Here is a 27,210-nt window from a genome sequence, read left to right as displayed (position 1 = left end):
AAAGAAATCTTTGAGGATTATGTATTCCTAAAGATTCTTGAGGCGTTCCTGTTTGTTTAGCGTTCAAAAATCTGTTGTGAAAGAAGTAATTTCTACAGTGTATTTTTGCTAAAAATTTTCAACGATTAAAAATTAAGGTGTCCAGAAGTTAACATGTTAAAAAAGTAGAAATTTTTTCACTTTTAGATGCACAATGGCTTGTCCAGAGCATGATTAGCGGAAGGATGGTCAACGGATATTTCAATCTGAACAAACAGCAGCTGTTACACTACATGGTAGTATGAAACATACATCAACAAAATTTTCAGAATATTTTATATGCTAGCAAGAAGCATCAAGTTTCTTTCCTTGTTAATTTATTCCCCACTTTCTAAGCGTTATTTTTTCAAGAACAAGGAGTTGATAGCAAGTTATTTGCACTCAATTCTAATTAACTAAATTTAAACAAAAAGAAAAATCGTTAGAAGAAAAAAAATGTTTGTTTTCGGGGAAGTCGATTTTAATAATAATTTTGATCTTAATTCTTGCACAAAGTTAGTGTGCTTGTTCATCCTTATGTTCATTTGCATCTGATAAATAAATGCTCCGACATAACTGAAATCTGTTACAGTTTATTGGCTACTACAAATGACCCCATTTCATTTTTCGACCTTTTTTTTGTTTCCAGTTTAATTTTACATAACTTTATTATTGAAAGCAGTAAGTGAAAGTTTATTGGAACTTATGCTGCTTCATTGAGTCTCAAAAATGTGTAAATCATTCAGTAATTGTATTGTATCTCTTCAACTAATATTTCCGATGAAGAACGGATCCTTTATCGAGAAACGTGAACATGTAGCAGGTGATCGAAAGGCAAAAATAACGATACAAAAGCAAATGCATAAGTGAAAGTTTGCTGAAACTTATGCATTGGTTTAGTATATCGTCATCTAATATATAGGTACATAGGCGAGTTGAAATTTAAGAATAAAAGAATGGTTATGGTTAGATAAAGAGATCGCTGTAACTAAAACAAAAGTAAACGTGGGATAACTGAGTAGATATAAACGCTTCAAAATTACTTAAGAACTTGGGCAGAACAGACAAATTATCAAAGTGAATCTTCCGATATTTATATCAAAAAATCGAAAGGCGTAAATATTGCCCAAACAATTCTAATTTCTTACTTTAACTTTATCTGTTCTAGTTTTAGTCATGAAATACTATTTAAGAAGTTGCGCAATTATTAAATTATGATCAGTTGGTGGTTATCTAAAAAATATTCGGCCAAAGAAGTATTTTGACAAAGTTGCTAATAAAAATATGACTATAATGTTAGGACTGATAAACAACTGATAAACAATGTAAATTGGATGCAATGCAAAGGAAGTTGGAACCGAAAAAGTAAAAACGGTTTGATTTTTGCGATGAGTTGATGTGAGGAAGTTCAAAAGAATTGAGGACAATTGCTTTTCACACGATTAATTTAATGATTAAGAGCCACTTCTGGACTGTTATAAAATAAAGATAATATAGGATGCTAAGATTTTAGCCATAGAATATTTAGACGCGATTAGGAAGAGTGCTGAAATACTCGATCGGTGCAGCTTTTCCGCAAAAAAAAAATGGTTCCGCTTTTCCTTTCAAATTTCGAATCAAATATATGTGGCTTAAAATGAAGAAAAATTGATGATTCCTAAATGTTGGCCACAAATGAATCTCAATTGTACTCAAATTAACTATGCAATCAGAGTTGATTTTGGAAATCTTTTGTAATTTACACAGTAACTTACGACAAAACATTTCACCCATGCAAACTTTCAACTTTCTATCATGATCAGATTAGTGTCCTCTCCCATTCTTTCTTTTCCAATTTTTAATAGTTTAATTTAAAGTCGTTCTGTCAATAAAATCAGGTCAGTTTGATTTAATTATTGAGGATGCTTTAAGAAATTATGCTGTCGTACAAATTGAAAGAAATCAGTAAGTTCAGCTTCAATTCAGAATTACTATACCTCTCCCATATGATCCCACAATGTTTAGTCAATTTTTAAAAGTACTGCTAATAAGGAAAAAAATTTTTTACAATACTGCTTATTATCTGTATTTCAGTGAGGAAACTTCACCAATTGGAAATGTGTGAAAGTGATATGGCCGAAAGACTTGATGAGGATGTAATGCCTTTGTTAGATTATTTCGTACATCAAATCCTTCAAGTAAAGTTAACTGCATAATTCGAAAACAAATTTATACACATTACTTTTACCTACGGGATTCCGAAACGTATGCGGTTTTCCGAAATTCTGGCATAGAATACTAATTCATCTTGAAACTGAATGACTAAATTGTTGGTATTGGTTGGAAGAGGTTTCCACAATGTAGTTTGAATTGCGGAAATGTCAGTATGGTGAGGAAACTTCTGAGAAAGCCATTCTATCCAAGTAAAAGGTTTCTGGATGTAGCAAGAACAGATAAGGATGTTGGAAGGAATTACTTTGCAAAATTGATTATTTTTACTAAAAACATTCGTTTCCGAACAATATTTTAATAAATTTAGTTCACGAATTTTGGAAGACAAATAGTTTTTTTGTATGTTTCTGGAAAATTTTTAGAATAATGGAAAGTGGAAATCTTAATTCACTTTCGTATGTTTCCATTTAAAACAAAAAAAGAAAAAAAACCGCCAAAGATGAAGGGAAGGATTCTGCTCAAGATATGAACGGAATTAAAGATAGGAAATGATGTTTCCAATAGTCCTTTACATCATATTGGAAAAACTTAAAGACTAGGGAGGAATTTTAGAATATATTAAATTATTTCTGACATCATAATCACCAGAACGGCTCGACTGAATATCAATTGCGCTATTGCCAGGTTTATTGCATTTCCTGGTGATGCGGTATTGCGGGCACAATGAAGTGCTAATCTGCTGAAAGCGACTCAGATATCGATCGTTTAACCAACTACTTTTAAATTCATCCATTGACTCAATTATCGGCGATTTCATTTCTGACGTTTACAAGTAAATCATTTTAAACAGTGGCTTAATTTTCAATTTTATCACTGTTTCAAATTCAGAGCAGCAGAATATCTCTTAAATTATATACCAATGCTGTACGTTTTTGAAACTTGCAATCTTGACTTATTAAAACTATACTGGCAGACATAGTTTTAATAAATCAAGATCAGTTTTTTCAGTAAAAACATCTGATGATCATGCCAGTGCAAGTATAACAGCGGAATTACCACTACCATCCAACTATTCAAATTGCGCTGCGTTTCTGGATAACAATGCTACAGACGGAAATGCTCTTGACCAATATTATTGACAGGAAGAGAATTGAATCCCTTGTGATATTCATTAAGTTAATCATTAAATCGTCAAGCAGGCTAGTCTAAGCTAGCTTATCCTAGTCTTAACTTAATGAAACCTTTGCTACTCATTTCGATTGTAGTCGTGCTGTCTCAAATAAGGTTGGTATATTTGTACGCATCGGATCTTCCCAACATGAGAAACAACGAATCATTTTTTATTTAACTTGCTTATTGCAGATTTGGCGACTAATGAGAGGAACAAACATTAGGGTAAATCATCTCTATTCCCGAAGTACCGATGGACAAATTTGTTGTGTTTTGATAATTTATGCATTTCACTACTTATGCTGACACACATCACTTTGAAATGAAATTTCGTTAGAAATATCAGAGGAAATACCAGATAGATACTGTACCGTTGAGAACAAACTGACTTTATATATCTCCACTTTCTCATTCTCATCACCTCATGACCATTATCATTATTAATCTCATAACTGTACCACCGTAATGATTGATTAGCATACATAGAATACCTCTTATTTCAAAAGTGAATTTCAAAACTGATCAAACCATAATCTGTTGTGATTTGCAGTTTCAAGAATGATTACTTATGCAACGATCATCAAGTACAGAATACAAATAGGTAACACGATACTACCGTATCCATGCAGCTTCAGATTAGCTAATTAGTTTCAAACAGGAGCAAGAAAATTTGGTTAGGCAGGAAGAAGAGGAGGTAGATGGATGGGTGGGGTTGAAAAGAATTGAAATGAATTCATTCGGTAACGGTCTTCTCACTTTCTCTTCTTCCATCGTAGCGCCAACTAGAAACTGTGAACTGCCACGCCCATCCGATCCTTTGCGCATATTTTCTGGTGAATGTTGCTACATCTGCTGTAATTTTCTGTTCACTTCCCGACCGCTAGGCCTATTATTACTCTTCCACTTAAGGATCCATTCATAGAAGCCCAAAAGTCCACTCTATCCGTAACGTCGTCAAAAATGTTATCGTAATTATCATACTGTTATTCAATTCAACTAAAATTGGCAAGAAGTTACGCAAATTACGCGCATTTGTGGCCTACATGACATTTACGCTGAAATGTATTCTCTATTAACCTTCGCAATTGTTCTTTTACTGCGGATATATCATATTTGGGCTGCTTATTTCTCACAGTTTTCACTTCGGGAACCGGAATATGACCCCTGCTATGATAATGTTGGGCGCCCCATACGTTGTGTTCCGGATTTCATCAATGCTGCATTCGGCAAACCGGTCACTGCATCCAACACATGTGGACACTCCGGACCATCGAGGTGAGTCATATATTTTTGTTAATTTTTTATTCAATTTTCCATTTAAAAAAATACCACGAAACTTTCTACTCATTATGATTTGTGATCTTCCAAAGTGCACTGATAATTTTAGCTTTAAAGACAAAATCGAATAAAGATGTATAAAGTTATAAAACTTATAAATTGAAGTTATCCAGAAGTTAGTAATGTCAATTTAGTTTATTGCATTCAGTACTCATTAAATCTACTTATATCAATTTTGTTTAAGATTCCTTCCTTCGTTAAAAACTATCAATTTTTATTCTGATCACTCATCTTAAGTGATGCTTCTGAAACAGTATGTGTGACAATGAGAGTTCAATCTACACTTGACTTTTATACATGAAATGTATTACACATCACCAATAAACAACAACAGAACTCGTAAATACTTAATCTCAGCAATTTCATGCAAACGTTTCTAAGCTGGAAATGATCGTTACACAGTTTGTTTCCACCTCTAATCTATTAGTTTTATATCATAGCTTCTGAATATTATAAGAGTCCCAAATTTTTAATTATTTTAAGAATTGGTTTGTAAACGGCGATTCAGTGCAATGGGAATTTTAAGTGCAAATTTAAATACTAGCAAAAAGTATTCTGCATATAAATGTGAGCAGAAGGTGAAGTTAGTACCGTTAGTTAGTTATAAGTACTGTTTAACGCTCATTTTTCATGAAATCGCGTCCAACTCAGAATTTTTTCTGAATTTATTTAAAAAAAGGAAGTGCTAGAAAATTAATTTAAATACAAAACTTTTTTGGACATTAGGTCACCTCAAAATGTAATTTAAGATCCATTTTTTAATCTAGCCCGTGGAAAGCTTATGTAAATAGTTGCAGAAGTAGCCGTTAATTGCGAAAAGCTATTACGGAAATAGAATTTTAAAAAAATCACATTTATGAGATGTGTAAATGGATTTGACATCTCATTTGTATCCTGTGAATCAGCTATATAACTTCACACTTTGGGAGGATCCTATGACCTTTGACCACTACAGCAAACGAATATTCTGAATGGCAACTCAACTTCCAAGTTCTGGAATGAATTAAAATTGTTAGACAAAAAATTTGAAGAATTGTTTTTGATCCTACATTTTATTGAATGCAAACACTATTGAAGTCCATACTAAATAAGATAGATTTGTTTGAAAAAATTGTGTGGAAAATAGAAATTTCAGAAGAATAATAATAAGAGAAAATGGTGACTTTCTTTAAAAAATGAAATTTCTGGAGAAAAAAAAAAGAATTTTTCGTTTTCTCTGTGGCTTATCAAGTTCCGTTTTTATTTTACCTTTAAAAAATAACAATATTTTCGATTGAAAAAACTTCGGCAATTCAATTTGTCAAAATTTAAGTAAAATTTGTCAAACTGTAGAAGATTCTGTTCAAATTCAATGCTGAATAACGATAGATATTACAATAAATATTGAATAAATCAACTAATTAGTTTATTTGCCATTTATTAAGAATAAATCCTTTTAAAACAAATCAATTAGCTAACTACAGCGTCTTTATGCAAAGTCTAATGCTGGAAAGGACGATAGGCTCTTGGGAACTTGTTTGTAATATTGCTTAGTATGAGAATAAAACAATGGTATCGTATGGTAATTCTGTCATATAAAAACAGGGAAGAGATTGTTGAGTTGAGGACAATGACGAGAGCAGTTAGTTTCCTGATGACACTTTTATAATAGATATAATAGAAAGGGGATCAAATGTGCGTTGCTCTCCTCTGTCTCTGGATACCTAGATTATAACGGTGTTAATCCTGGTTTGCGTTAATTATCAATTTCTCTCTCTACAGTTATTTTCCAAATCTTTATTTCGAGCTATAAATAGACCAGAAAAATTTTATTCGTAATGGATTTTTATGTTGAACAGTAAATTTGTTTTTCCCTAAAAAAGTTTAAGTCAAAGAATCAGTTTCAAATAATGTGCATAGTTCCACTACGTTGTTTATAATCCTTCTAATATAACAAAAGATACACTTTTCAAAGCGAATAAATTGTAGAATTTTGAAATTTTGAAGAGTCCCTAATTTTTAGGTTATCTTGGTCAATACGATCTTTTCTTTTTCCTTTTTCTTTTGTTTTTGAAGACGAAATATGATTTCACAAGCAAAACAAAATGCGTCTTTCACACTACTGTATAATTATTAATTGGTCAGATCATGATAGATGAGTCCTAAGCCACTCAGAATGTACTCTTGGTAATAGCAAAATTTCTACTCTCATATTTATTTTTTTTAAGCTCAAATGTTCACAAAAACTTACGACTTTATATAAATTTGACAAAATTAGTGGGGAAAAATTGCTTTTCATAAAGTTCATCAAATAAATAAATTAAATAGTAAGAATGATAGCATTGTTCAGATATTGTTCACTCCATGAAAACACAATGGGAGTAATGGAAGAAGTGTGTAATATTTGCGATGCATCCAGCAAAACTCGATCTCATCCAGCTTCTCATTTAACAGATTTGAATAATTTACAAAATGTGACCTGTTGGATGTCAGAACCAAGTACTGATTATCCACACAATGTGACGTTAACTTTATCACTGGGCAAAAAGTACGAGCTAACCTATATATCAGTGCAATTTTGCAATCGTCTCGCTGATTCTATGGCCTTTTACAAATCAGTAGATTTCGGGAAAACTTGGATACCATTCCAGTTTTACTCAACAGAGTGTCAAAAAATCTACGATCGCAATCCAAACATTAAAATTAGCAAACACAATGAACAGGTACTAAGTTAAATTTCAATAGACATATAAAAATATAATGTTTAATATTTGCACTATCTAGCTTTATCGCTGTTAGTCTGTTAATTGCCAATATTAATTATCATGCTGATTTATTTGATCATGCACTCAAGTATTCATTTATTAAATTATACAGGAAGCATTATGTACCAACACTCATGCATTGACCTCAGTGCCGAACCGAGTAGCGTTCGCAACGTTGGAAGGTCGCCCATCAGCATTTGAATTTGAACACTCACCTGTACTGCAAGATTGGGTTACTGCTACTGATATTCGTATTATTTTTAATCGACTCAGTCCTGATCAGGTAACAACAATTTTCATTTTCTTTATGGTAATGTGCGAATATTTCTATATGCTCAGTTGTAAATGAAAGTTTTCTTAGTGCTTAGCTAAGTTTAACCTATCCATTTATACAAAACTTCCCGCTCCTTCTGTGCTAAAGAAGGAATTGAATGAGCTAAAAAAGCAAAGAATAAAGGTTAACATTATATTTGAATACTTATCATCCACCATAATCATGGACTTTTGTCCAAATTTCCTATAAGAATTCCTCATTTCAGTTGTCATTTCTAACTGGTTCATCGTAAAAGTTAAATTTAAGGCTGAATTATATGGCCTAACGAATGAAATGGGAGTGAACATAACTGATATGGATCAGCTCAAGCAGCGCTATTATTATTCAGTGGGTGAGCTAGCTGTCGGCGGTCGTTGCAAGTGTAACGGTCATGCTTCCAGGTTTGATCAGTGCAAATGATTCAAAAACAGACTGAAATTAATTTATAATCTATTGTTTCAGAAACCATTAACTAACTTTTTAGAGTCTAAAATGTAATTGAATTGGAAATTTCCAATTAAAGATTTAAGCTCAATTCAAGAAAATATCTACATAGTGTAAGTTGTTTTCAAGGTGCATATTGGATAAAACAGGCAATTACATTTGTGACTGTAAGCACAACACAGCTGGTGCCGATTGCGAGCGCTGCAAGACATTTCATTTGGACCGCCCGTGGGGCCGCGCTACCTCGGAAAATGCCAACCACTGCGTCGGTAAATCATTTCTTTAGTTTTTTTCTGAGGAGGCAACAACTGGCACTTCTTTAACAAGATTTTGTAAAACGTTTTTAGAGACGGCGAAGATACGAGCATTTTTTAAAATTTAATTTTAACGAAACTAGGACTGGGAAAAATTCAAATTTATGGAAAAGATTTCCGAGTCCAAAAATTACCAAAATAATTTAAATCTTCTGTTCAATCGAAATTTTCAAGTCTTTATTAACTAAAAAAACTTCATATTATCTGCATCAAACTGAACAAATCTTTCCATTGCAAAACCAATGCTTGCAATTGAAAGATTTATTCGATTAAAAGTTTCAAAAATCAAGAATAGGTTTTGCCATAATTATGGATTCCGAAATGTTTTCTGCACTTTATTGACAATATCGTAACATTTGTATTGAGGATAAGTTGAAATCTATTTTCCTGCTGGTTTCTGTCTAGCTGTTAATAAGATTACTCTTACATCGTTACAGCGAAACAGAATCTTCAAGTCGCTTAATTCGATAGCACACTTATAATTGAATAATTGGGCGGCATTTTTGTGTGTTATTGCGGTCCTTCAGGAAGAGGACAAGTAGCGGGCTAAGATGATGCTTGTGGAATGCTTATACTAATGCCACTTCTAAAAACAATATCTTTTTGGGGATGGTCATCGGCGGTACAATCATCGTTACCTTTTTCTCCTATCTGTTTCTTTCAAAAGAATTATGCTCGCAAAAATCCAATCTAAAAAATTTGCAGTTTTTTTTCTTTTTTTGTGATTTCTGAAGCCACAAAGAAGTTATTATCAAATCGCTTTGGAAATATCATTTTCAAATGGAAAAAAAAAAAAAAGTAATGAACAAAACTTGTAGTATTACGTTTAGATATTTCTTCAATTTCAAAATAGTCCAGAGAGTTTTCTTTACTTATCTGTTTTCTTGCAAAAGTCTTACTTACCTGTTTTCTCAGCAAGCTCGAATTTCAACCCTTAGCTTTGAATCAGAGAAAAAACTTGTTTTTATAAGGCTTAATAATTATAGCTCTCCATCATTTGGGAGCGCTGTTTCACAATCATGTCGTAGCAAAATTATTAAATTAAAAACCTAAATAAACTGAAACTTGATATTACTAACAACCAACACCAGAATAAGAAATCTTGTAGAAATTCGTGAAATTTCATGTATATTTTACTTTTTTCTCTTTTTCTTTTTATTTCATACAAAAATCTGCAATTCGCAATGCCAAATAATTATGTGAATATGTGGTAACATAGTCTCGTCCTGACTTTTACGGAATGTTATTCAATAAGGTTTTTTTTACCCAAAGATCAAAGACTAATATGATTTCCAGTTCTTCGATATAAACTAAATTAGCATACTGGGTCTCTCAATATAATATATACTGTATTGTTTTTGTAGGCCAGCAACAGATAGCGGAAGAAAAATACCGGAAAAATAGAAATAGGAGCTTTAATTCCAAGCTTTGATTCCAATTTGAAGACTGATAAAGGTCGTACAAAGAAAAAACTATGACAATATTTTCAACAAAAAATTATGAGTGCTACTACTATTCTGTTTCTTTGAGGAAAACCATTCATTTCCCCATGGATATTTTCACATGTTGACCTTTGACCACAAGCAATTTTCACAATTAAAAAAATTAGCATACTGACTCTCTCAACATATTTTGAAACAAACATCTGCTCTTGCTATTTGCATATTTTGAAGCAAATAAATCAACAAAGATATAATTCTCATAATTTCTCGTCCTGACTTTTACGGAATATTATTAAATAAGCAATACATCATTAAGGGTTTTTTTACTCAAACATCATAGACTAATATGATTTCCGGATCTTTCAATATAAACTACAAATGAGTAAGTCTAAAGCTAAAAATTTTTGAGAAAACTCGACAATTTTGCAAATGAAGATATTGTGGGAGAAGTTTTTTGTCCCTTAAATCTATTCTTTTATGTGCCATTATTTGGTTGTTGCAAATTTAAACTGTGAAGTTCAAATTTCAGCTTGCAATTGTAACCTACATGCCAAGCGATGTCGATTTAACATGGAACTGTATAGGCTGAGTGGTAACAAGAGTGGCGGTGTCTGTATTAACTGCAGACATAATACAGCCGGCCGTAATTGCCATTATTGTAAACCAGGATATTTTCGAGATCTGACAAAATCAATAACACATCGGAAAGCGTGTAAAGGTACCTTTTATGTTTTTCAGTGACAAAAATAACAAAATTACAAATTATGACAAAATATTTTGTTAAAGCTGGTGATAGAAATCTTACAAACTCAAATTAATTCATTAAATTTATTAATTTCAATTGAGCAAAAAATAATTGCTTTCATTTGAGCGGTAAATTGACAACCTCAAAGTCTAAGCAAGAAGTTTGCATTATGGATAGTAAAATCTTCGTTTACTCTCTCGTTCTATTGCTCATTCTCATTGAATTAAGGCTTGGAGCATTCCCTTGTATAAATAAGTAAAAGAACCATTCATTTTCTTTCTTCCGTCTACTTTTTCCATTTTATCGAAGCAAGATAACTCAATTTCATTTTATCTTCGTAAAGAAATGAGCGTTCATTAATTCAGCCTCAACAATCCAGCAAAAGGAGTGGTCTTAAGCATTTGGAAATGTAAGGAGATAATATAGGGAATGAAAGAATCACAAAGAGTTCCGGTCAATCTAAAATTGGCATTCAATTTCCGTACCGGTCGTTGACAACGGAAATTGCCAAAAATTGCCACCAGTCAATGTTTTATCATTTTACGTGTTATCTTTAAATTGAATCGAGTCACGATATTTATTATATCCTATCAAGGAGTCATCTTCTGTCTTGCAAAATCTTTGTCATCTTTTCTCAAATTTTAATTTCGAAGGAAGCTTGTATATTCTACTACTGTGCTTTCATGCAGTAATCTAAAATATAAACACTGCTTAGTTAAGGGATGTTCCTTCCTCTTGTGATAAACACTAAACATTATGGTTAAAGGAAACTGAAAACCTCTTTTGCATTTACTGGAAAAAATTACAAGTAGGAATGTGTAAAAAGGACAGGTTTTGAACTGTTTCATCATAAATGAATCTGGAATGAATGAGATGATATCTTCCTCATTTCTCTCCTTTTCTCGTAAAGCTATATTTTCTTGATGGGAGTTTGTTGAATAGATCGAAAGATGGTGACAATTTCATTATTTAGTTTTGAAATGGGGAACAAACTACGTTCATGTGAAAACGAGTCTTAACAATGAGCAATGCATGTGTTATTTTCAGTATGCAAATTCTCGTTCATTTCTTTCTTACATCCATGATCGACCTTTAAGTATCTTATTTATGGCTAGCCAATATTAGTTAACTGCATTAGTAATTCAGTTTCCCACACGTTCTACTTATGGGTTTTTAATTCAAGAACTCTCTTTCACCCTTAATAGAAGCAGACTAGTGAATGGATGAACAGTCTGTAAGATGGCTACATTTTATAATGATATGCAAAAAACGTCAACTTTGTGGCCTGTAAAATATATTATTTGAAACAATTATGGAAATGTGATGTGCGCGTGCTAGTTTCTTCTCCATTAATCATTATAGATAATTAGTTAAATGATAGCAGCTGTCGGATGCTCAGAACTGTTGAGCTAAATGATGTTGCCATCAAAGCTAGACAAATTGCTTAACTTGTTGAACGATAACATCTGACCTTACACCTTTTTATGCTGTAATATCTTTTATTAAACATATGTTGAAATTCGTAATTACGTCCAAATTTTATACACATTTGGGGATCCATTGCAGGTTTTACATATTGTGGTTTTCATCAGCTTGTAGGCTGCAAGCAAAAAGTTAACCAGAACAGATAGAAAAAGAACTGAAAATTCTGAAAGAATGAATTTGATACAGCCTTTAACTTAAATGTCGGTGAACATATAAATGGATATTACCTTAGGCCAATTCAGTCAACGTGTAATCGACAAATGAACTAAGTAAATGGAAGTGAATTTTCATTTCGGAATTTGCAGCATGCAATTGTCACCCTGTTGGTTCGCTTTCACGAAGCTGTAATCAAAGCAGTGGACAATGCATTTGCAAGGATGGTGTCACCGGTTTGACCTGCAATCAATGTTCGAAGGGATATCAGCAGAGCCGTTCACCACTCCATCCATGCATTCGTAAGCCAAGTTATATTACTGGCTGTTGCAATAGCGATATTTGCCTATTACTGCTTGAGCTTTCATTTCAAAATTCTCATTACACTGGGGAAAAGTGAAACAAATATTTCATCAGCTATCTTCGGGTTTTCTTTTGAGGAAGCATGCAAATGATGGGATGTCAACAGACAGTTTTAATTTATCACTGAGCATTCCTACTACTGAGATTTCTATCTATTTTTGGTGCAATTCAAATGAAGAATATTTATGTAAGTAGCTAAGGGGTGACAAAATATCTCAGGGATAAAGTAATACGATACCAGAAGGAGGCATTGTGCCAATAAATGCATTCTGATAAATTGCTGTGATGAGCTGATCAGTTGAAGGATAAATTCGGAAATGAAGGAAGAGAAATAGGAAAAGGATCAGCTGTTGAAAGATGGTACGGGATCGTCTCGCAGAGTATTATTCTTATAACCAAGAGGAGAAAGGGTTGGAATCTCAAACCATAATTTGTTCCTATCCGATCTAATTCCATGCAGTTGAATATGTCACTCAACACCAAAAACTCATGCAGCGAACCTGATTTATATTCAAAAATGGGGTTCCTTTTCCTTCTCACACATTATTTCACTTTTTTCCAGCAATACTCTACTGTCTCATCTTTCCCCTTTTATGGCCTGCATTTTATGACAGGATCAAGTACCCCCAGTTTCCTTTCGTTCCCCATCGTCACCCTATGCACTGAGCTCATCAGCATTTCACTTAAAGACAATGCACAAGTAAGGATAATTCTGCAATGAATAGGGAAATTGAACTTTTGTTTCCTTCAACTTTTTTTTAAACTTGTAAAAGCAACTTATAAACAGAGCAACATATCATCGTTGTTGTATTTATTCATTTTTCATCATAAATTTAGCAGAAATTGATAATTGCATTCCAATGGTGCGCAACAAAAATGGATGCCAAGTTTGTATTGTGGATAAATGGACTGAGGGGATTAGCGGTTACAGGAGTGATAAAATAAATTAAGTTAATTGGGTTAACTAAGTGACGAGGTTTTTTAGTTGAGAGTTTTGTAAACTTGAAACATCTAATTGCAGAATTTACTTTTTAAATTAATTAAGCTTCTAAGGAGCTGAAACTGATTCTTCCTTTTCCGCAACACTGAGTAAACCTCAACGAAATTTCAGGTATTCCTGTGAGTGGGTCGACAATAATTCATGATGGTAAGATTGTTTGAAGGCCAATTTTTCAAAATTCAATTTTCGGTAGTGTCAAAAATCGTTCTCTTTGAGTTACTGCAAACAGTTTTTAGCCAAATGTCCGAAATGTAGAGCCGTACCGAAACGATTAACGCAGAAAAAGTACTGCAGAAGAGATTACGGTAAAATTTCCAATTTGATTTTTGTTTTTGCATTTAATTGATATGAAGAAAAGCGTTTCTCAAGAATTCTGGAATTTTAACAGTCATCTTTCTGGTAATATTAGCATAACATGAACTTCTATTCAGCAGTCGAAGTACAAGTAACAAAGCGTGAAAGTGTGGATGGATGGAGTAAGTATCAGTTGATGGTACTGGCAATATACAAGCGTGATGCTGGAATTCGTTTACGCCGCGGTGAACAGTCATTATGGATATCTGGTAAACGCATTGCTTGCAGATGTCCCAAAATACGAATTGGGAAAAAATATCTCATACTTGGTGTGTCATCTTTAAATATTTAATTATGGAAAGTGAAAGTGTGGATGAATGAAGTGCCGGCAAAAATTATTAACTCCGTTGCTTTGGACTGATTTATTTCAGGGAAAATTTTGTTAATCTCTGGTTTTCTTTAATAATTACAAAGTGCTGAACTGTTTCCAAAGTGATTAAATCTTTTCAGGTCGGAATGATACCAATGATATAAGTCGACCAGGAATTGTTTTTGGCACAAGAACAGTTGTACTGGAATGGAACGATGGAGATTTGGAGAAAATTATGCGTTTTTCCAAAAAAGAGAAGAAAGGTCAATGTCCAGCAAGGCGACGATTTTGACAAATTTTTGCATTTAGACTCATTACTCTCCTGCTCTGTGAAATATAACGAACACTTTGTGGCGTACAAAGCTTTTATTACTATTTTGATATTCTGATTTGCTTTTCCTGAGTTTCTGCAAGATCTAGAAGCCAAGAAGCGCTGCTGAAATTGTTGTTACCTTATCTTAAATCGTTGGAAAAAAGTAGTTTGCAAATGAATTCGTTTCTTTTTAATTCAAGCCTTAGTCTCGAGATCGCTCCCCACTTCAAACTTTTTTTGATTTAATGATTAAAAGTTAATGTGTCTTCATTTTATTTTGAAATGGTCAAGAACTACAATAACGATAATCACCAAGGTTGCCATTAAATACAATGCGACAACACATTGACGTTGTTGAATTGAAGGAACTGAATTCAGAATGCTTATGAGAAGTTGGCAAAAGCTGGACTTTGCATTGCATATTTTCTGTATGAGAAATAGGAGAAAGCAATAATACTAAGGGAAGTGATACCAACTGTGCATGTTTTCAAATATTGCAGGAGGAGAGTTTGGAGTTGGCACGAAATGATGTTTCAAATATTCAGTTGTTTGTAAAATATTTAATTCTTTGTATCGATTATTCGTTTATTGGAAAAACAACGTTAACTTACATTTTTTTGCAAGTTTCTGCATTTTCTTTCTAATTCAAGTTGTTACTGCAAGTTGCGAGTCGCAAGATACTGAAGTGCGATTCAAGCGTACCTATCTCATTGATCTCATCCAGCTGTGAACTTCTCTGCACTCAATTCGAAAATTTGTTATGTTCAATGTCAACACCAGAAATTCCGATTGCCATGTATTTATTTAGTATAATACGAAATAAAAGTGTTTTGTTGCCGAGTCAGCCATCAATGCCAATATAAAACGCGTCCCAGTGACTTCACTGATGTTCGAAACATGATCGCATTTCTCCCTCCTTCCCCTCCCTCTCCCCGCTCCCCTCCGATCTTTTCTACATAGTTGTTATACCATCGTTACTCACATCCCATCTTCTTTCTTGTCTTCTTGCTTCCGGACTCCTTTCTCCCTTATAGACTTAATCCGCTTTCAATAGAAATCTTCATTACAAACTCCAACATCCTCCCCGAGAGGTAGTTGTCTGATGGGTCAATTATTCTCAACTTATGCAAAATTTCATGCCCCTGTTCCTCAGAATCAACTTGTTCCACTACCGATGATAACATAACAGATAGGCTAGAATCAGGCAAGCATGGTTGAAGCAAGCATTGTCACTGACTGCTTTATCTACAATCTCGTTTATACATTATCATGTTTCTTTATAAGAAAAACGTTTAATTTCGCTCCTTTTTCGTACACATTCACATACATCCTTGTGTCACACACCTCTGGCTTAAAACTTCCATTTGTTCGAAAAAAAAAAAACAAACAAAGAAGAAACGCAGCGATTGTAGTTTAGCCAAGAAAACCTGATCTTTTGAAGATCATTCTTAGAATCGCTCAAGACTTCTTCCGCATTTTGCAAATAATTTAAGCAAAAATGTTACATTTATACGAAAGACACGAGCGAAATCAATGAATAAGTGAGCATCAGATATAAGTAACATTTTAATTCTCAATAAAAAAAAAAAAAAAAAAAACGGAACTGGGAGAAATCAGACAAACAAACAATAACCTGAATAAACTTTTTTACTGATAAATGTGTACACGTAGAAAATAAGTGCACTGACGACAGAAACACAAACGCAGAAGAAGTCGAAAGACAAAACCAAAAAGGGCACAAAAGAAAAATGTCTATTAGCTTCAAAATATCAAAAGGAAGATTTTGTCCAAAACATGCAAAATGTTATGTCCAGCATTTCTTCGAAATGTTTAAGTAAAAGACCATAAAAGAAATGCAAGAAGCGGATGAAGCAAAGCATATAAATGAAGTTTCTATACAAACAAAACCACAATGCAATTAACCGTTACTGAAATGTCTTTGTATTCTGAAAGGAGCATTGTCTTCATTGCTTATTTTGACACATTTGCCCTGCCTGGATAACTTTTCTTCCAGTTTTTTCAAACGTGTTCTGATTCGTTTTGTTAATTTTATTACATTCATTCATGTGCCTAAAAAACAAAAACAGAAAGTGGAAGTTCGTACATTTGCAAATAATCACTGAGAGTTTTACAGTATGCAGGCATTTATGCAGCACGGTACTGCGGATAACTACAGAAACAATAAATTTATCAGTTAGAACTATCAAAAACATAATTTGAAACATGAATTCAATTGAATAAAAAAGAGAGGGAACTGGAAGTAAAGGACGTGAAGCCAAAATTGTGCGAAACTGACCTTCACTTTTGATCACCAAATCAGATTCCATTAATTTGGACCCAACTAGTAAGCTCTGTTGGTCGATTATGTCCACCAAAAGCACCAAAAGTTTAGCCTCACGCTCGACTTCGCACGAACTCTTCCTTGAATTATATTTTCCAGACATTTATCATTTATAGCTAATCAAAAGGAAATATTCGTAAATAAAGTGATAGAGTGACATGATTCGACAATAAAATGTATGAAACTTTGGCTAAAGATATGAATTTAAACGAAGTCTTATGACAATGCCAAATCCCAATTCTTGTTTTTATTTTCTTTTCCTCGTTTCTTTACTTTTTTTAAATCCTTGTTTTTATTTTTTTTTATAATTTTACGGATCTAACCTTGTTCAATTTTAATCAGATGCTGCAATTCCAGCTCAGTAAAAATTTGATCCACGAATTCCTCCATTCACCTTAAATTTACCAGTAATAAAATTTTCAATTTGTACTTGACGATTCTTAGGGATACCTGACGATTAACAAACAAAAAAACATGCTGCGACTGCAAGACTTTTAAAATGATGTAAGAAATTATGGTCTGATATCAGCAAAAAAAAATATTTCAGCGGGATTAACTTTTCTATGCCGATGATCTATTGACGAAGCAAGCTATAATGCTTTTCAAATGTTCATCTACTGGGGAACGCAGTCGTCTTTTCTAAAGTGTCTGAAATCACGAAGTATCTATGGATAAACAATGTCCAGTAAGTAGAAAGTGAAAATTTTTCGAACAGACAAGGAAGTGTATGTCAAACGCATTAAAATACAACTTCACACCCAGAAGTAACTGTATTAAAAGGTGAACAAGCAACACCCTGCTTGTGAACAAAGCAGAGCCTAATTTTGTTTCAAAACATCAAACGGTTCTTTCGCCAAAGCTTTCCTTTCTATTTCTGCTAAATCTAGTCGTTTATCCAAAACATCCGGAATTTCGCCGATACTATTCTAAGACAAACTACCATAGTTCTCCTCAGTGAAATGGATCCGACAAGTAACAGTTAGTGACGAACAGGAATTTAATTTAAGTAAGCTGATAAATCAGAAAACTCACTTATAAATTCTTTACTGCATCACAAGAACTACCCTTCACACCACTAGTTCCTTCCTTTAAAGAAGCTTCATACGACAGCAAATAAAATCATGAATGACGACCAGAACTATTTAAAAATTGTGCTGCTGTAACAACCTATTATTTTTCCTTCGAACTGACAATTGCCAATTGCTGAATTGGAAAAAATTGAAATTCCGGCCATTCGTCCAGTATCTTAACTTATGGTAAGAAGAAATTACATATAAACATTAGAAAAAGTAATTCTGCGTATATTAAAAACATTTGAATTAGGTTCTTCACCACTGCACGTTATCAGAAGAAGGGAGATTGGAAACTTCTGTGGGTGACAACATTACGCTCGGAAGGTTTGGAGGAGATAAAGACGGAAGTCTTGATTTAAGACGATTCCATGTAGAATTTGAAGGGTACTTATACATTAATAAAATGTCGAAAATAAAACTGAGATAAAAAATGGGCCTTACAATGACATCTTTGACAAGGCACATAAAGTTGTGTTTTTACTTTCGCACTTTTTTGAATATTTCCGAACCTAATGAAAGGGATCATACAATCCAGTCTGACAACAGTACTATGCTGATTCACTTCTGATGAATTCAAGCAGCTACCACAATCACTTGTGTAATTCTTCAAACAGTGGTTGTACTTTACCAAAAAATGTTAAAAAAGCAATGATGGAAATAAAATGAAAAGTTCTGCTAAGACTTTCGTACATGCACAAGAATTCGGTTATTACAAACTATTGAAACAAAATCTTCATAAACAAACAAACAACAAACTGAAGAACCTAATTCTAATGTTTTTAGCATACGCAGCATTACTTTTTTAATGTTTATATGTAATTACTTTTTCTAAACTTTTTTTAATTACTTTTTTCTTCAAACTACTTTTTTAATGTTTGTATTTATATATGCCGATTCACTTCGGATGAATTCAAGCAATTCCATAATCATTCAATTCTTCAACAGTGGTTGCACTTTACCAGAAAATGTTAAAAAAGTGATGGTGGAAATAAAATGAAAAGTTTTGCCAAGACTTTCGTACATGCACAAGAATTCGGTTACTAAAAACAACTGAAACAAAGTCTTCGTAAACAAAGTAGAAGAATACACAGCGAAGCATCGAGAAGGAATGGATTCTGGTAATCCGGATAAACGGACAAACCGGTTCCTCGTGTGACCATTTTGAGTCGGAAATCATCTTTTACTTGCTGTAGGTCTTCGTGTTTCTGAAGTATTATCACTTCGGACAGTTGAAAGAGTGAAAACTGTTGTAACTGTTGCAACAGATTTTTACGCCTTGGTTTTCGTGATGTAGCAGAATATATTTCACAACAGGATATATTGTCGGTCAATGTCGTTTACTTTGAAGTACAATCACTTACACTAATTACTGCAAGCTATTAACACGTCACCTCATATACAATTTCGGAATTTTTGCGTGGAACAGAATATGTTTCTCTATTTTGAAATGCAAATGAATCACATTGTAATTCCTTCAGTTTGCCATTGTTTTCATGATCTTCCAAGAATGATGTCTCCTTTTGGCTTCTTGAAGAAGCAGGTTTTGGTGGTGGGCAAGGCGTAGCCCGTTTTCGTCAAAATTTTCTCGCAATCAATGAATGTGGCAAATGTTTGTAACATACAAGTGTTCCCGTCTAATCACGATAGGAAAAACGCAGTAATTTATCACATTTTGAGCAAATGAAGTGTTCCCGATGATAAACTTTCTGTAAAGTAATGAGATTTATAAACAACTAATTATTGCTTTTGAAATGAAGAACAGATAACTGAATTCTAGTTAGTCATAGTCTACTCTATGAAATCTTACTTAGTCGGGCAGATAAAAGAATATGAACTTATCGACAATAATTTGAAAGAAGGAAATGACTTTTTGTGCCATTACACGTTCGACAAAATATGCATGTTGCAAACATGAAGTGCAATTTGGGAATGCAACACTGATTCTTTGACATCAGATTTTCATTTCAAACTCTACTTCCTAAATAGCCATTTTTCCGAGGATTTCAGCAGTAAAAATTAAATGATTCGAAACCTGAGCAGGAAGGAAATTTCCTCGCAACTATGATGTTAGCGGCGCACCAGAATGCACCGTGAAACTAATACTGCACTAATAAAAAGGTAAGCAATACAAACAATACTCACCGGGTTCGATTTGCATAGAATTTTTAATACAAATTACTGCAGCAAGCAAAGCGAAACGAATAAATGGAGATGAAGATCGTAAATCCACTTTTACAACAATGAAAGGAATTCCTAACACGTCCTCAGACATCTGTTGCATCTGATGAAACGTTCAAATATGAGTTATTTTCAACTTGAACAACTGGAATTGTAACATGAATAATATGATAAAATCAATTTTTCAATATGTCGCACTTTTTTAACAAGTAAAATTTATTTTATGTCCAACTTAATGCTTATATTGACAATAACATTTCTGATTAAACCCAAAAATGCGGAACTTACCGAATTAAAAGTAATTTTAAATACGTGACTGTCTAATCCAAAACACTGCCTCCTGCAATATTTCCAACTATTCTTAGTCCCCCAAATTAAAAATTCTACAAGAGTTGTACCAGCTGGCAATACACAGGCGTTCCTGCCCAATAATGAATGAGAACTTTTGTCTTAATTCGGTCATAAATAGTGTATTTCTATTATCAGCATTTATATCGAAATCGATTCCAACAACATTGATCTTTGATTCAGAGAGTCAACAAGTAATTCTGAGAGTAAATTCGTCACGGCTTTCCAATCTCTGTTAATCTATGGTGGCAGTGACAACCCTGTTACTTCCAGCCCATTCGGTTCGCGATTCCTACACCATGCGCAACGAAATGTTAACGATAATCACAAAATTACTGAGGTATCGATTCCTGATCTATGTCATCGATACTATTTCGAATAAAATGTTGTACATTAAGAAATAGCGAATCAGTTAAATTAATGGAATCCGAATTTGAAAATTCGGTTTGACTGTTTAGCTTAAGATGTTGCTTTTGCATGGCTCGTAAATCCACGTTCCCCATCATCCCTGATCTCAAAATTGATCAAAGTAGCATAAAGTCCCCCAAATGGAACTTTGGTTTGCTCGACATTGAGCGCTATCTGTATAGCGGAAGAAAAAAGTTGGATGAACATTTTCAGAACGATCCGTCAAATTGCAATGAAATTTGAAGCCAAGTCATCTGCTCTTCCGGGAGCTTATTGATCCCACCACCACCGGCGAGGAGTTGTTGTTTCCTGGAGTGTGTTTTAGATAAGATTGGCGATGGAGGATGACTGTTGCGGAACAATCTTAGATCAATGAGTCAGGAATGAAATATGAAGTTGGGTAGATACTGCGATGTCTTTTTGCTTAAATCATTGTCCATTTAGAAGAATGGATAGTCGAAAAGGGATATCGCCGTGGAATTCTTCACCTCCTCAAGTGACAAAGATAAGCAAGAAGAAGGAATCAACAGATTTTACCATAAGAAAAGTGCTTGTTACTGTTGCTGTTGTTGTTGTCGTCCTTGCTGTTGGTGTGCAGTATGTTTATGTCAACTATTATTATCTCCCAAATCAGATTTCCACGAAGTCTAAGCTTCCCACTGTTAGCACAAAACCTGACCCGGTTTGTTTTCCGTCAAATTTCGAAAATTCAATAGACACAAATCTCTCTTCGTGCTTTGAGTTCCCTTTATTAACTCTTCACATTTAGACAGACGGTCATTCTTTGGTCACCCGTGAAAAATCACAGATCAGAGAAGTATTGCTATATTTTCAAGTTGTTTTTGAGCAAATTTAGAAATATTTAGCGAATATGGGGCACTTATCGGTCCCATCTGTATTTTGGACTGCGAGCTCGATACGAAACGTCGCCACTTTTTGGAATGATGTGGTATCGGCAGCCAGGGATCGAGGGTCAATTCCCGCGAATACGGCATTGGTGTAAACAGGTGATATTTTTATATGACTTGGAACTTAACCAGAACTAAAATGTTGTCTTTTCAAAAGTAGTGAATTGATTTTAGGGTAACGGGGTAACAAAATATGCATGGACATTAGCGGACGGACATTCATTCGGACTACAAACAATTCACGACGAATCGTTGGACATTTTCACAGACTGGATAAACGATGGACCCGTATGGACAGTACGTGTAACCACCACGTCAAATGTGGATTCTAATTTTGCTCTTTTATTCTATTTTGCTCTACAGGTATCATTTGGTGAATAGTTTATTTGAAAACAATTTATCTTACCTTGATAAAAAAGGAAATGGTAAATGGCTAGCTTGTTGGTTTTGAATATGTTTTGCTTCCGGTTTACGCTTTGAAATTTGTCATAAAACTATTTATCATAAAGGAAAACTATTTATGCTACGTGTGAGGCCAGTCTTGGATCATCTGCATGTGTTTCATTTAGGATGATAATTCTAAACTGCATTCGTTTTATCAATATGGTGAATTGAATTATTTCACGGGAGAATCGGATATGCTTGGGAATTTCACTGTTAACATAGATACAACAGTAGATCTTACTTCAAGATCTTTTCTTGCATTGAAAACGAACGGCCTTCCGGATGTTAGTACTGTGGAGGTTAACATTCAAGTTTTAATTAATATATTTGCTGTGTATGGGCGTGCGTAATACAACAGATCTTCAGCGCATTTTTACTTCCAAAAAATGTTAAGATTTGGTACTGTTCATCGGTCCCTTTTATTAATTAAAAAAATCATTAATCTTAATTGCGGTGTATATATCATATAGTTATAAAAACATTTCAGGATATAATTTTGTCTTCTACCTTAGTTGATCGTTCCCATCGAAAACTGCGCCTTCCTAGTGCTTTTTTTTCCGAAGACAGTGTACCCGGAAACGAACCTCGCCTTATTGTACTGCAGCTAAATATTTTATCGAATTCATCAACGGAAATCTCTTTTTCCGTAGGAGAAAAAAAAGCCATAAGAGGTAAGAACTTTTTAGCAGGTCACACACAAATATAATTGTTTGAAACTTTGCCATGAATTGAAAATTTTTTCTGAGCTATTAAATCCCCTCATTTCTCTAGACCCATGCCCTGTCTCTAGTTGTGCTTATCTCTAGTTCGATTTCCAATAACATTTTCATCTAAAATCACTCGTAAATAACTTATTTTCGATAAGAATAACTATAGCCACACAAATCCGTTCATTTACTAACGGACCTCTGTGGCATAAAACAGGCCGAGTATTGTTATTGTAGCTTATAATAACTTATTTTAACTTCAGGCGATGACTTTTCAAAGTTGTTAGAACAAAGAACTAAGGAGTTCAATGACAAATTTGAAGCTGTATATGGCTTGTCAGCTAAGGTACAATATCATTTTGAAAGTAAATTCATGTACAATGTAGTACAGATGCTTCATATTCGGCTAAAAGTTCTTAAGAAATATACTCTTTCTTATTTTTGATATTGGAGAACTCTGACCATAAAGCTTTTACGTTATAAGCTGAAATTATGTTGTTTTGTGATCGTGACTGAGATTTAGGGATATCCAGATTTCTACCAAGAACTTGGAAGAGTTGCGTTGTCAAACATGTTAGGTACAATCGGCTATGCATATGGATCAAATCGTGTACAAAGCAGCTACTCATCAAAGCAGTCGCTGTATGGTCCTCACTCGTTGTTATCTACTTGTCCTTCACGTTCTGTATTTCCTCGTGGATTTTTATGGGATGAAGGATTTCATCAGTTGCTTCTCATGAAATTTGATCCTGATTTATCTTTAGAGGTATATCTCGTAGTGATTTGTTATGAACTAATTTTTTGTTTCACTGAAAGTGATAGGTTCACAGTTTGGATTTTTTGACCTTTGATTAGACTGTTTTTTCTCGTAATATTGCTGACTTGGACTAGAACAAATATGCCCAAATATGTCGGATCAGATGTGTCTTGGCCATAACGAATGACCGATATAATTACCACAAAAAAAGGTGGAAGTTGCAGAACATCTTCGTGATACTAATTAATGATGTCGTATGCAGATAGTCGCATCTTGGTTGGATACAATGAATGTTGACGGTTGGATACCTAGAGAAATGATACTCGGGAAAGAAGCAGAATTGCGTGTACCTGCCGAATTCATCGTCCAACGAGATACCATGGCAAATCCGCCAATGCTTTTCTATTTAATTGAAAAATTTTTGGATCACAGCTATGTAAGTAATTTCTATGTAATTAATGGATATGTTTATTTTACTTAAAATGCCACGAATTATAATATGATTTGAATCGAAAGAGTTTCAGGTTTAAAATAAATGATTAAAACTATTCTTGAACATTTTTGAAACAGGAAGAAGTGGTGAAGTTTTACCCTCGGTTAAGTCTTTGGCATAAGTGGTTGAATTCCACGCAGCACGGGAAAAAGAATGGCACATATCGATGGCGAGGTAGGAATGCAACGACAAATGACGAGCTGAATCCACGAACACTTCCAAGCGGTCTTGACGACTATCCGCGTGCAACACATCCTACCGATGATGTATGTTGCGGGAAACTTGATGGCTCATGTTAATTTCAGTTGTCATGATTGGAACTGAAGCTTCCAGTTACCTCTTACTCGAAGTTGGTAATAGTAAAGTCATGTATGCAGGAATATCACGTTGATTTGTGTTGCTGGATGGCGCTTTCGGCTCGAGTACTTTCAAAGCTCGCCAAACTTGCTGGAGACTCGCAGAATGAAGAGAAGTATTTAGCCGACTATAACTTCCTTATGGATTTTAATCGCTTTGATAACCTTCACTGGAGCAAGGCAAGACAAAGGTGCATCTTGAATCCATTTAATTTGCTTGACGAAAAAGCTAGAAGACGCCAATGTGAATAAATATTTTCTTTTGATGCAAGATTACCAAATTTTTGATTGCTGTGCAAAATGGCTGTATGACTATGTGTTATACTATTAGTGTTACATTATGCAAATGAACTCTGTGCACAGAAAAATTCCTGTGAAATATTACGTCTTACTTTTACCGGAAAGACATATTCTTCCAAAATTCGATTATAAACCACATTTTGGAGGCGTAATGGGGAAAGAAAAACCTTAAGCATAAGCATCTCTTAAATTAGTGTTAAACTGCTTTAAAGGTATTGTGATTACGGTCTGCATAGCAACAATGTAAAACTGGAAAAGAAATCTGATAACGAGAAGGTAAAGCGTGGTTCGAGCTACAGTATTGCCAATGAGCCAATGAAACGTGTGGCGAAAACTTCACCAAAGCTACAATTAATTGAAAATGCCTTTGGATACGTTTCACTATTTCCTGTATTGCTCAAATTTCTTCCTCATGACTCCGATAAGTTGCGAGTAATTCTCGAGAATGTTAAATCGGAGGTTGGTTTAATTCTGCTTACTTGTAAACTGTATATTACTACATAGTTTCAAAGTTTAAACTAATTTTTGGCTCTATTTCTCAATATTTGGGTGGAACTTGGTGTCATTTGCTAAACTCTTGCACAGTCACATCGGAAAGGGCTGGCGATATTAACTGTCAAATAATCGTCCCAATTATTTATTATGTCCCAATTAGATTGTGGATGATTTGAATCGTTTCTTTTTATTCTCGAATATACGACAGTCCTTCTAGAGTCTAAAATATCTTTTGAGTCTTTTTTTCGAGAATGGCTAGCCTTTACTGCTTTGCATAGTGATGAGGTATCCAAGTTTGTGGCAGTCAATTTTATCGTTTTCTTTATATTTCCGATTAAATTTAACATTCAATATGTAGATTTACAGGGATTATGGTCTGATTTTGGTTTACGCTCAATTGCGCCATCTTCACCGTACTACAGAGCTCATAACACAGAACATGATCCCCCTTACTGGCGCGGCAGTGTTTGGATTAACATCAATTACTTAATGCTTGCTGCACTGAAACACTATTCCGCAATCGAAGGACCCAATCGTGAATTGGTACCTATTTACACTTTTTTTTTGCCGAAACATCTGACTCTTTCCTTAGTGGTTTCAGTTAGTATTTTAAGAGGCATAATAATCTACATCAAAAATTCCTCTTTATGGATTAAGAAAAAAAAATGGAAAATGCACATTTGTTTTGAGGCATTTGGTATTTATTCGGATCTACGGAACAATTTGGTTACCAACGTTGCGCGGGAATTTCGAAGGACAGGGTTTTTATGGGAGAATTATAACGATGAAACGGGTCACGGACAGGGTGCTCATCCATTCACTGGATGGTCATCACTTGTGCTTTCAATTATGGCTGAGCAGTACGATTAGCTTTTTCTTCGGATATAATAGTTTTTACGGAAATACTTCAGTATCTTAAAATCTGCGCAATGAAACGATGTCGACATTATCTAATGGTTGTAAGTACTGGCTAGGTCTTTTCCAACATGTGCCATGTTTTGCTCAATGTATCAGAACTCCAGTTATTTTTTGTTAATTATATTGTTCCCAGTTATTGTTAAATATGCTTACAATAATATTGTCTTGACTCGAAAACTTATTTTCGCTGAAGTCACTTGTGATGATACTTGCTGACGGACATCTGCATATATATTCACATTCAATTTGCTTTCATTACGGCAGACCTGCAGTTCTTGAGTCATTACAAGTTTTTGAAACTCATTTTTTATTCCGTCATTATACTACGCATCTCCCTACTTCTCATCAAATTATCATGTCATTTGTATGTAGTCGACTCTTACATTTATATGCCTGTAAATTTTGCAAAGCACGCTAAAAGTTGTTCTACAGAGATACAGAATCAGCAAAAAGCATGGGGAAGCATGCTTTGCTGTAGAACTTTTTTTTTTAGAATACTTTTTACACTAAACGATAGTGACAAAGCTGCTTATCTCTTTGCATCTCCTGTAGTATACGGAGACGAAAAACTGCTGTGCGTTCATTTCTGGTTGCCGATTGGGTTTTCTCGGCATATTTTGAATGTTAAACACTAGCATGCGGGTGCACGATTGATCCGCAATATGCCGCTCTATTCACATAACGTCGTTAGTGCGCATTGTCTTTCCTAGTCGATGTAGACGATTTTCAGATCGATTTACTCGCAATCAGGAATTCGTTTAGATACTATCTTGTTTTGTCAAGATCCGTGGGAAGGAAACGTTGATAAAACTTGTCAATTTCAAAAG

The 27,210-nt window shown here is 34.1% G+C and overlaps 6 protein-coding genes across 6 annotated transcripts; 3 read left to right on the top strand and 3 right to left on the bottom strand.

Moving 5' to 3' along the window:
• Positions 1–534: 534 nt before the first annotated feature.
• LOAG_03695 (hypothetical protein) lies at positions 535–2,986 on the bottom strand (the record flags this gene model as incomplete). Its single annotated transcript, XM_003139232.1, has 4 exons — positions 535–594; positions 1,574–1,648; positions 2,143–2,205; positions 2,804–2,986. The coding sequence occupies 4 exons, from the start codon at positions 2,984–2,986 to the stop codon at positions 535–537; spliced, it is 381 nt and encodes a 126-aa protein (XP_003139280.1).
• A 4,045-nt stretch (positions 2,987–7,031) lies between these two features.
• LOAG_03694 (hypothetical protein) lies at positions 7,032–12,717 on the top strand (the record flags this gene model as incomplete). The annotated part of the gene is made up of 6 exons (XM_003139231.1): positions 7,032–7,379; positions 7,534–7,704; positions 8,002–8,135; positions 8,308–8,447; positions 10,464–10,652; positions 12,470–12,717. 6 exons carry the CDS (start codon positions 7,032–7,034, stop codon positions 12,715–12,717), a joined length of 1,230 nt encoding a protein of 409 aa, XP_003139279.1.
• Positions 12,718–14,095: 1,378 nt separating this feature from the next.
• On the top strand, positions 14,096–14,636 carry LOAG_03693 (hypothetical protein; the record flags this gene model as incomplete). Its single annotated transcript, XM_003139230.1, has 2 exons — positions 14,096–14,303; positions 14,485–14,636. 2 exons carry the CDS (start codon positions 14,096–14,098, stop codon positions 14,634–14,636), a joined length of 360 nt encoding a protein of 119 aa, XP_003139278.1.
• Positions 14,637–16,647: 2,011 nt separating this feature from the next.
• On the bottom strand, positions 16,648–17,101 carry LOAG_03692 (hypothetical protein; the record flags this gene model as incomplete). The annotated part of the gene is made up of 2 exons (XM_020446398.1): positions 16,648–16,727; positions 16,954–17,101. 2 exons carry the CDS (start codon positions 17,099–17,101, stop codon positions 16,720–16,722), a joined length of 156 nt encoding a protein of 51 aa, XP_020303256.1. The 3' UTR covers positions 16,648–16,719.
• Positions 17,102–19,736: 2,635 nt separating this feature from the next.
• On the bottom strand, positions 19,737–21,100 carry LOAG_03691 (hypothetical protein; the record flags this gene model as incomplete). The annotated part of the gene is made up of 4 exons (XM_003139228.1): positions 19,737–19,777; positions 20,214–20,352; positions 20,562–20,589; positions 20,934–21,100. The coding sequence occupies 4 exons, from the start codon at positions 21,098–21,100 to the stop codon at positions 19,737–19,739; spliced, it is 375 nt and encodes a 124-aa protein (XP_003139276.1).
• A 344-nt stretch (positions 21,101–21,444) lies between these two features.
• Positions 21,445–26,795, top strand: LOAG_03690 (mannosyl oligosaccharide glucosidase). Its single transcript, XM_020446397.1, has 13 exons — positions 21,445–21,687; positions 21,872–22,012; positions 22,088–22,276; positions 22,483–22,656; positions 22,845–23,028; positions 23,328–23,410; positions 23,588–23,830; positions 24,084–24,257; positions 24,392–24,580; positions 24,692–24,861; positions 25,183–25,429; positions 25,832–26,008; positions 26,156–26,795. Exons 1-13 carry the CDS (start codon positions 21,454–21,456, stop codon positions 26,333–26,335), a joined length of 2,385 nt encoding a protein of 794 aa, XP_020303255.1. The 5' UTR covers positions 21,445–21,453; the 3' UTR covers positions 26,336–26,795.
• The last annotated feature ends 415 nt before the right edge of the window (positions 26,796–27,210 follow it).

Source organism: Loa loa, assembly GCF_000183805.2.
Source record: "Loa loa unplaced genomic scaffold supercont3.63, whole genome shotgun sequence".
Taxonomy (NCBI): Eukaryota; Metazoa; Nematoda; class Chromadorea; order Rhabditida; family Onchocercidae; genus Loa; species Loa loa.
This window is presented reverse-complemented; position numbering and strand designations above follow the sequence as displayed.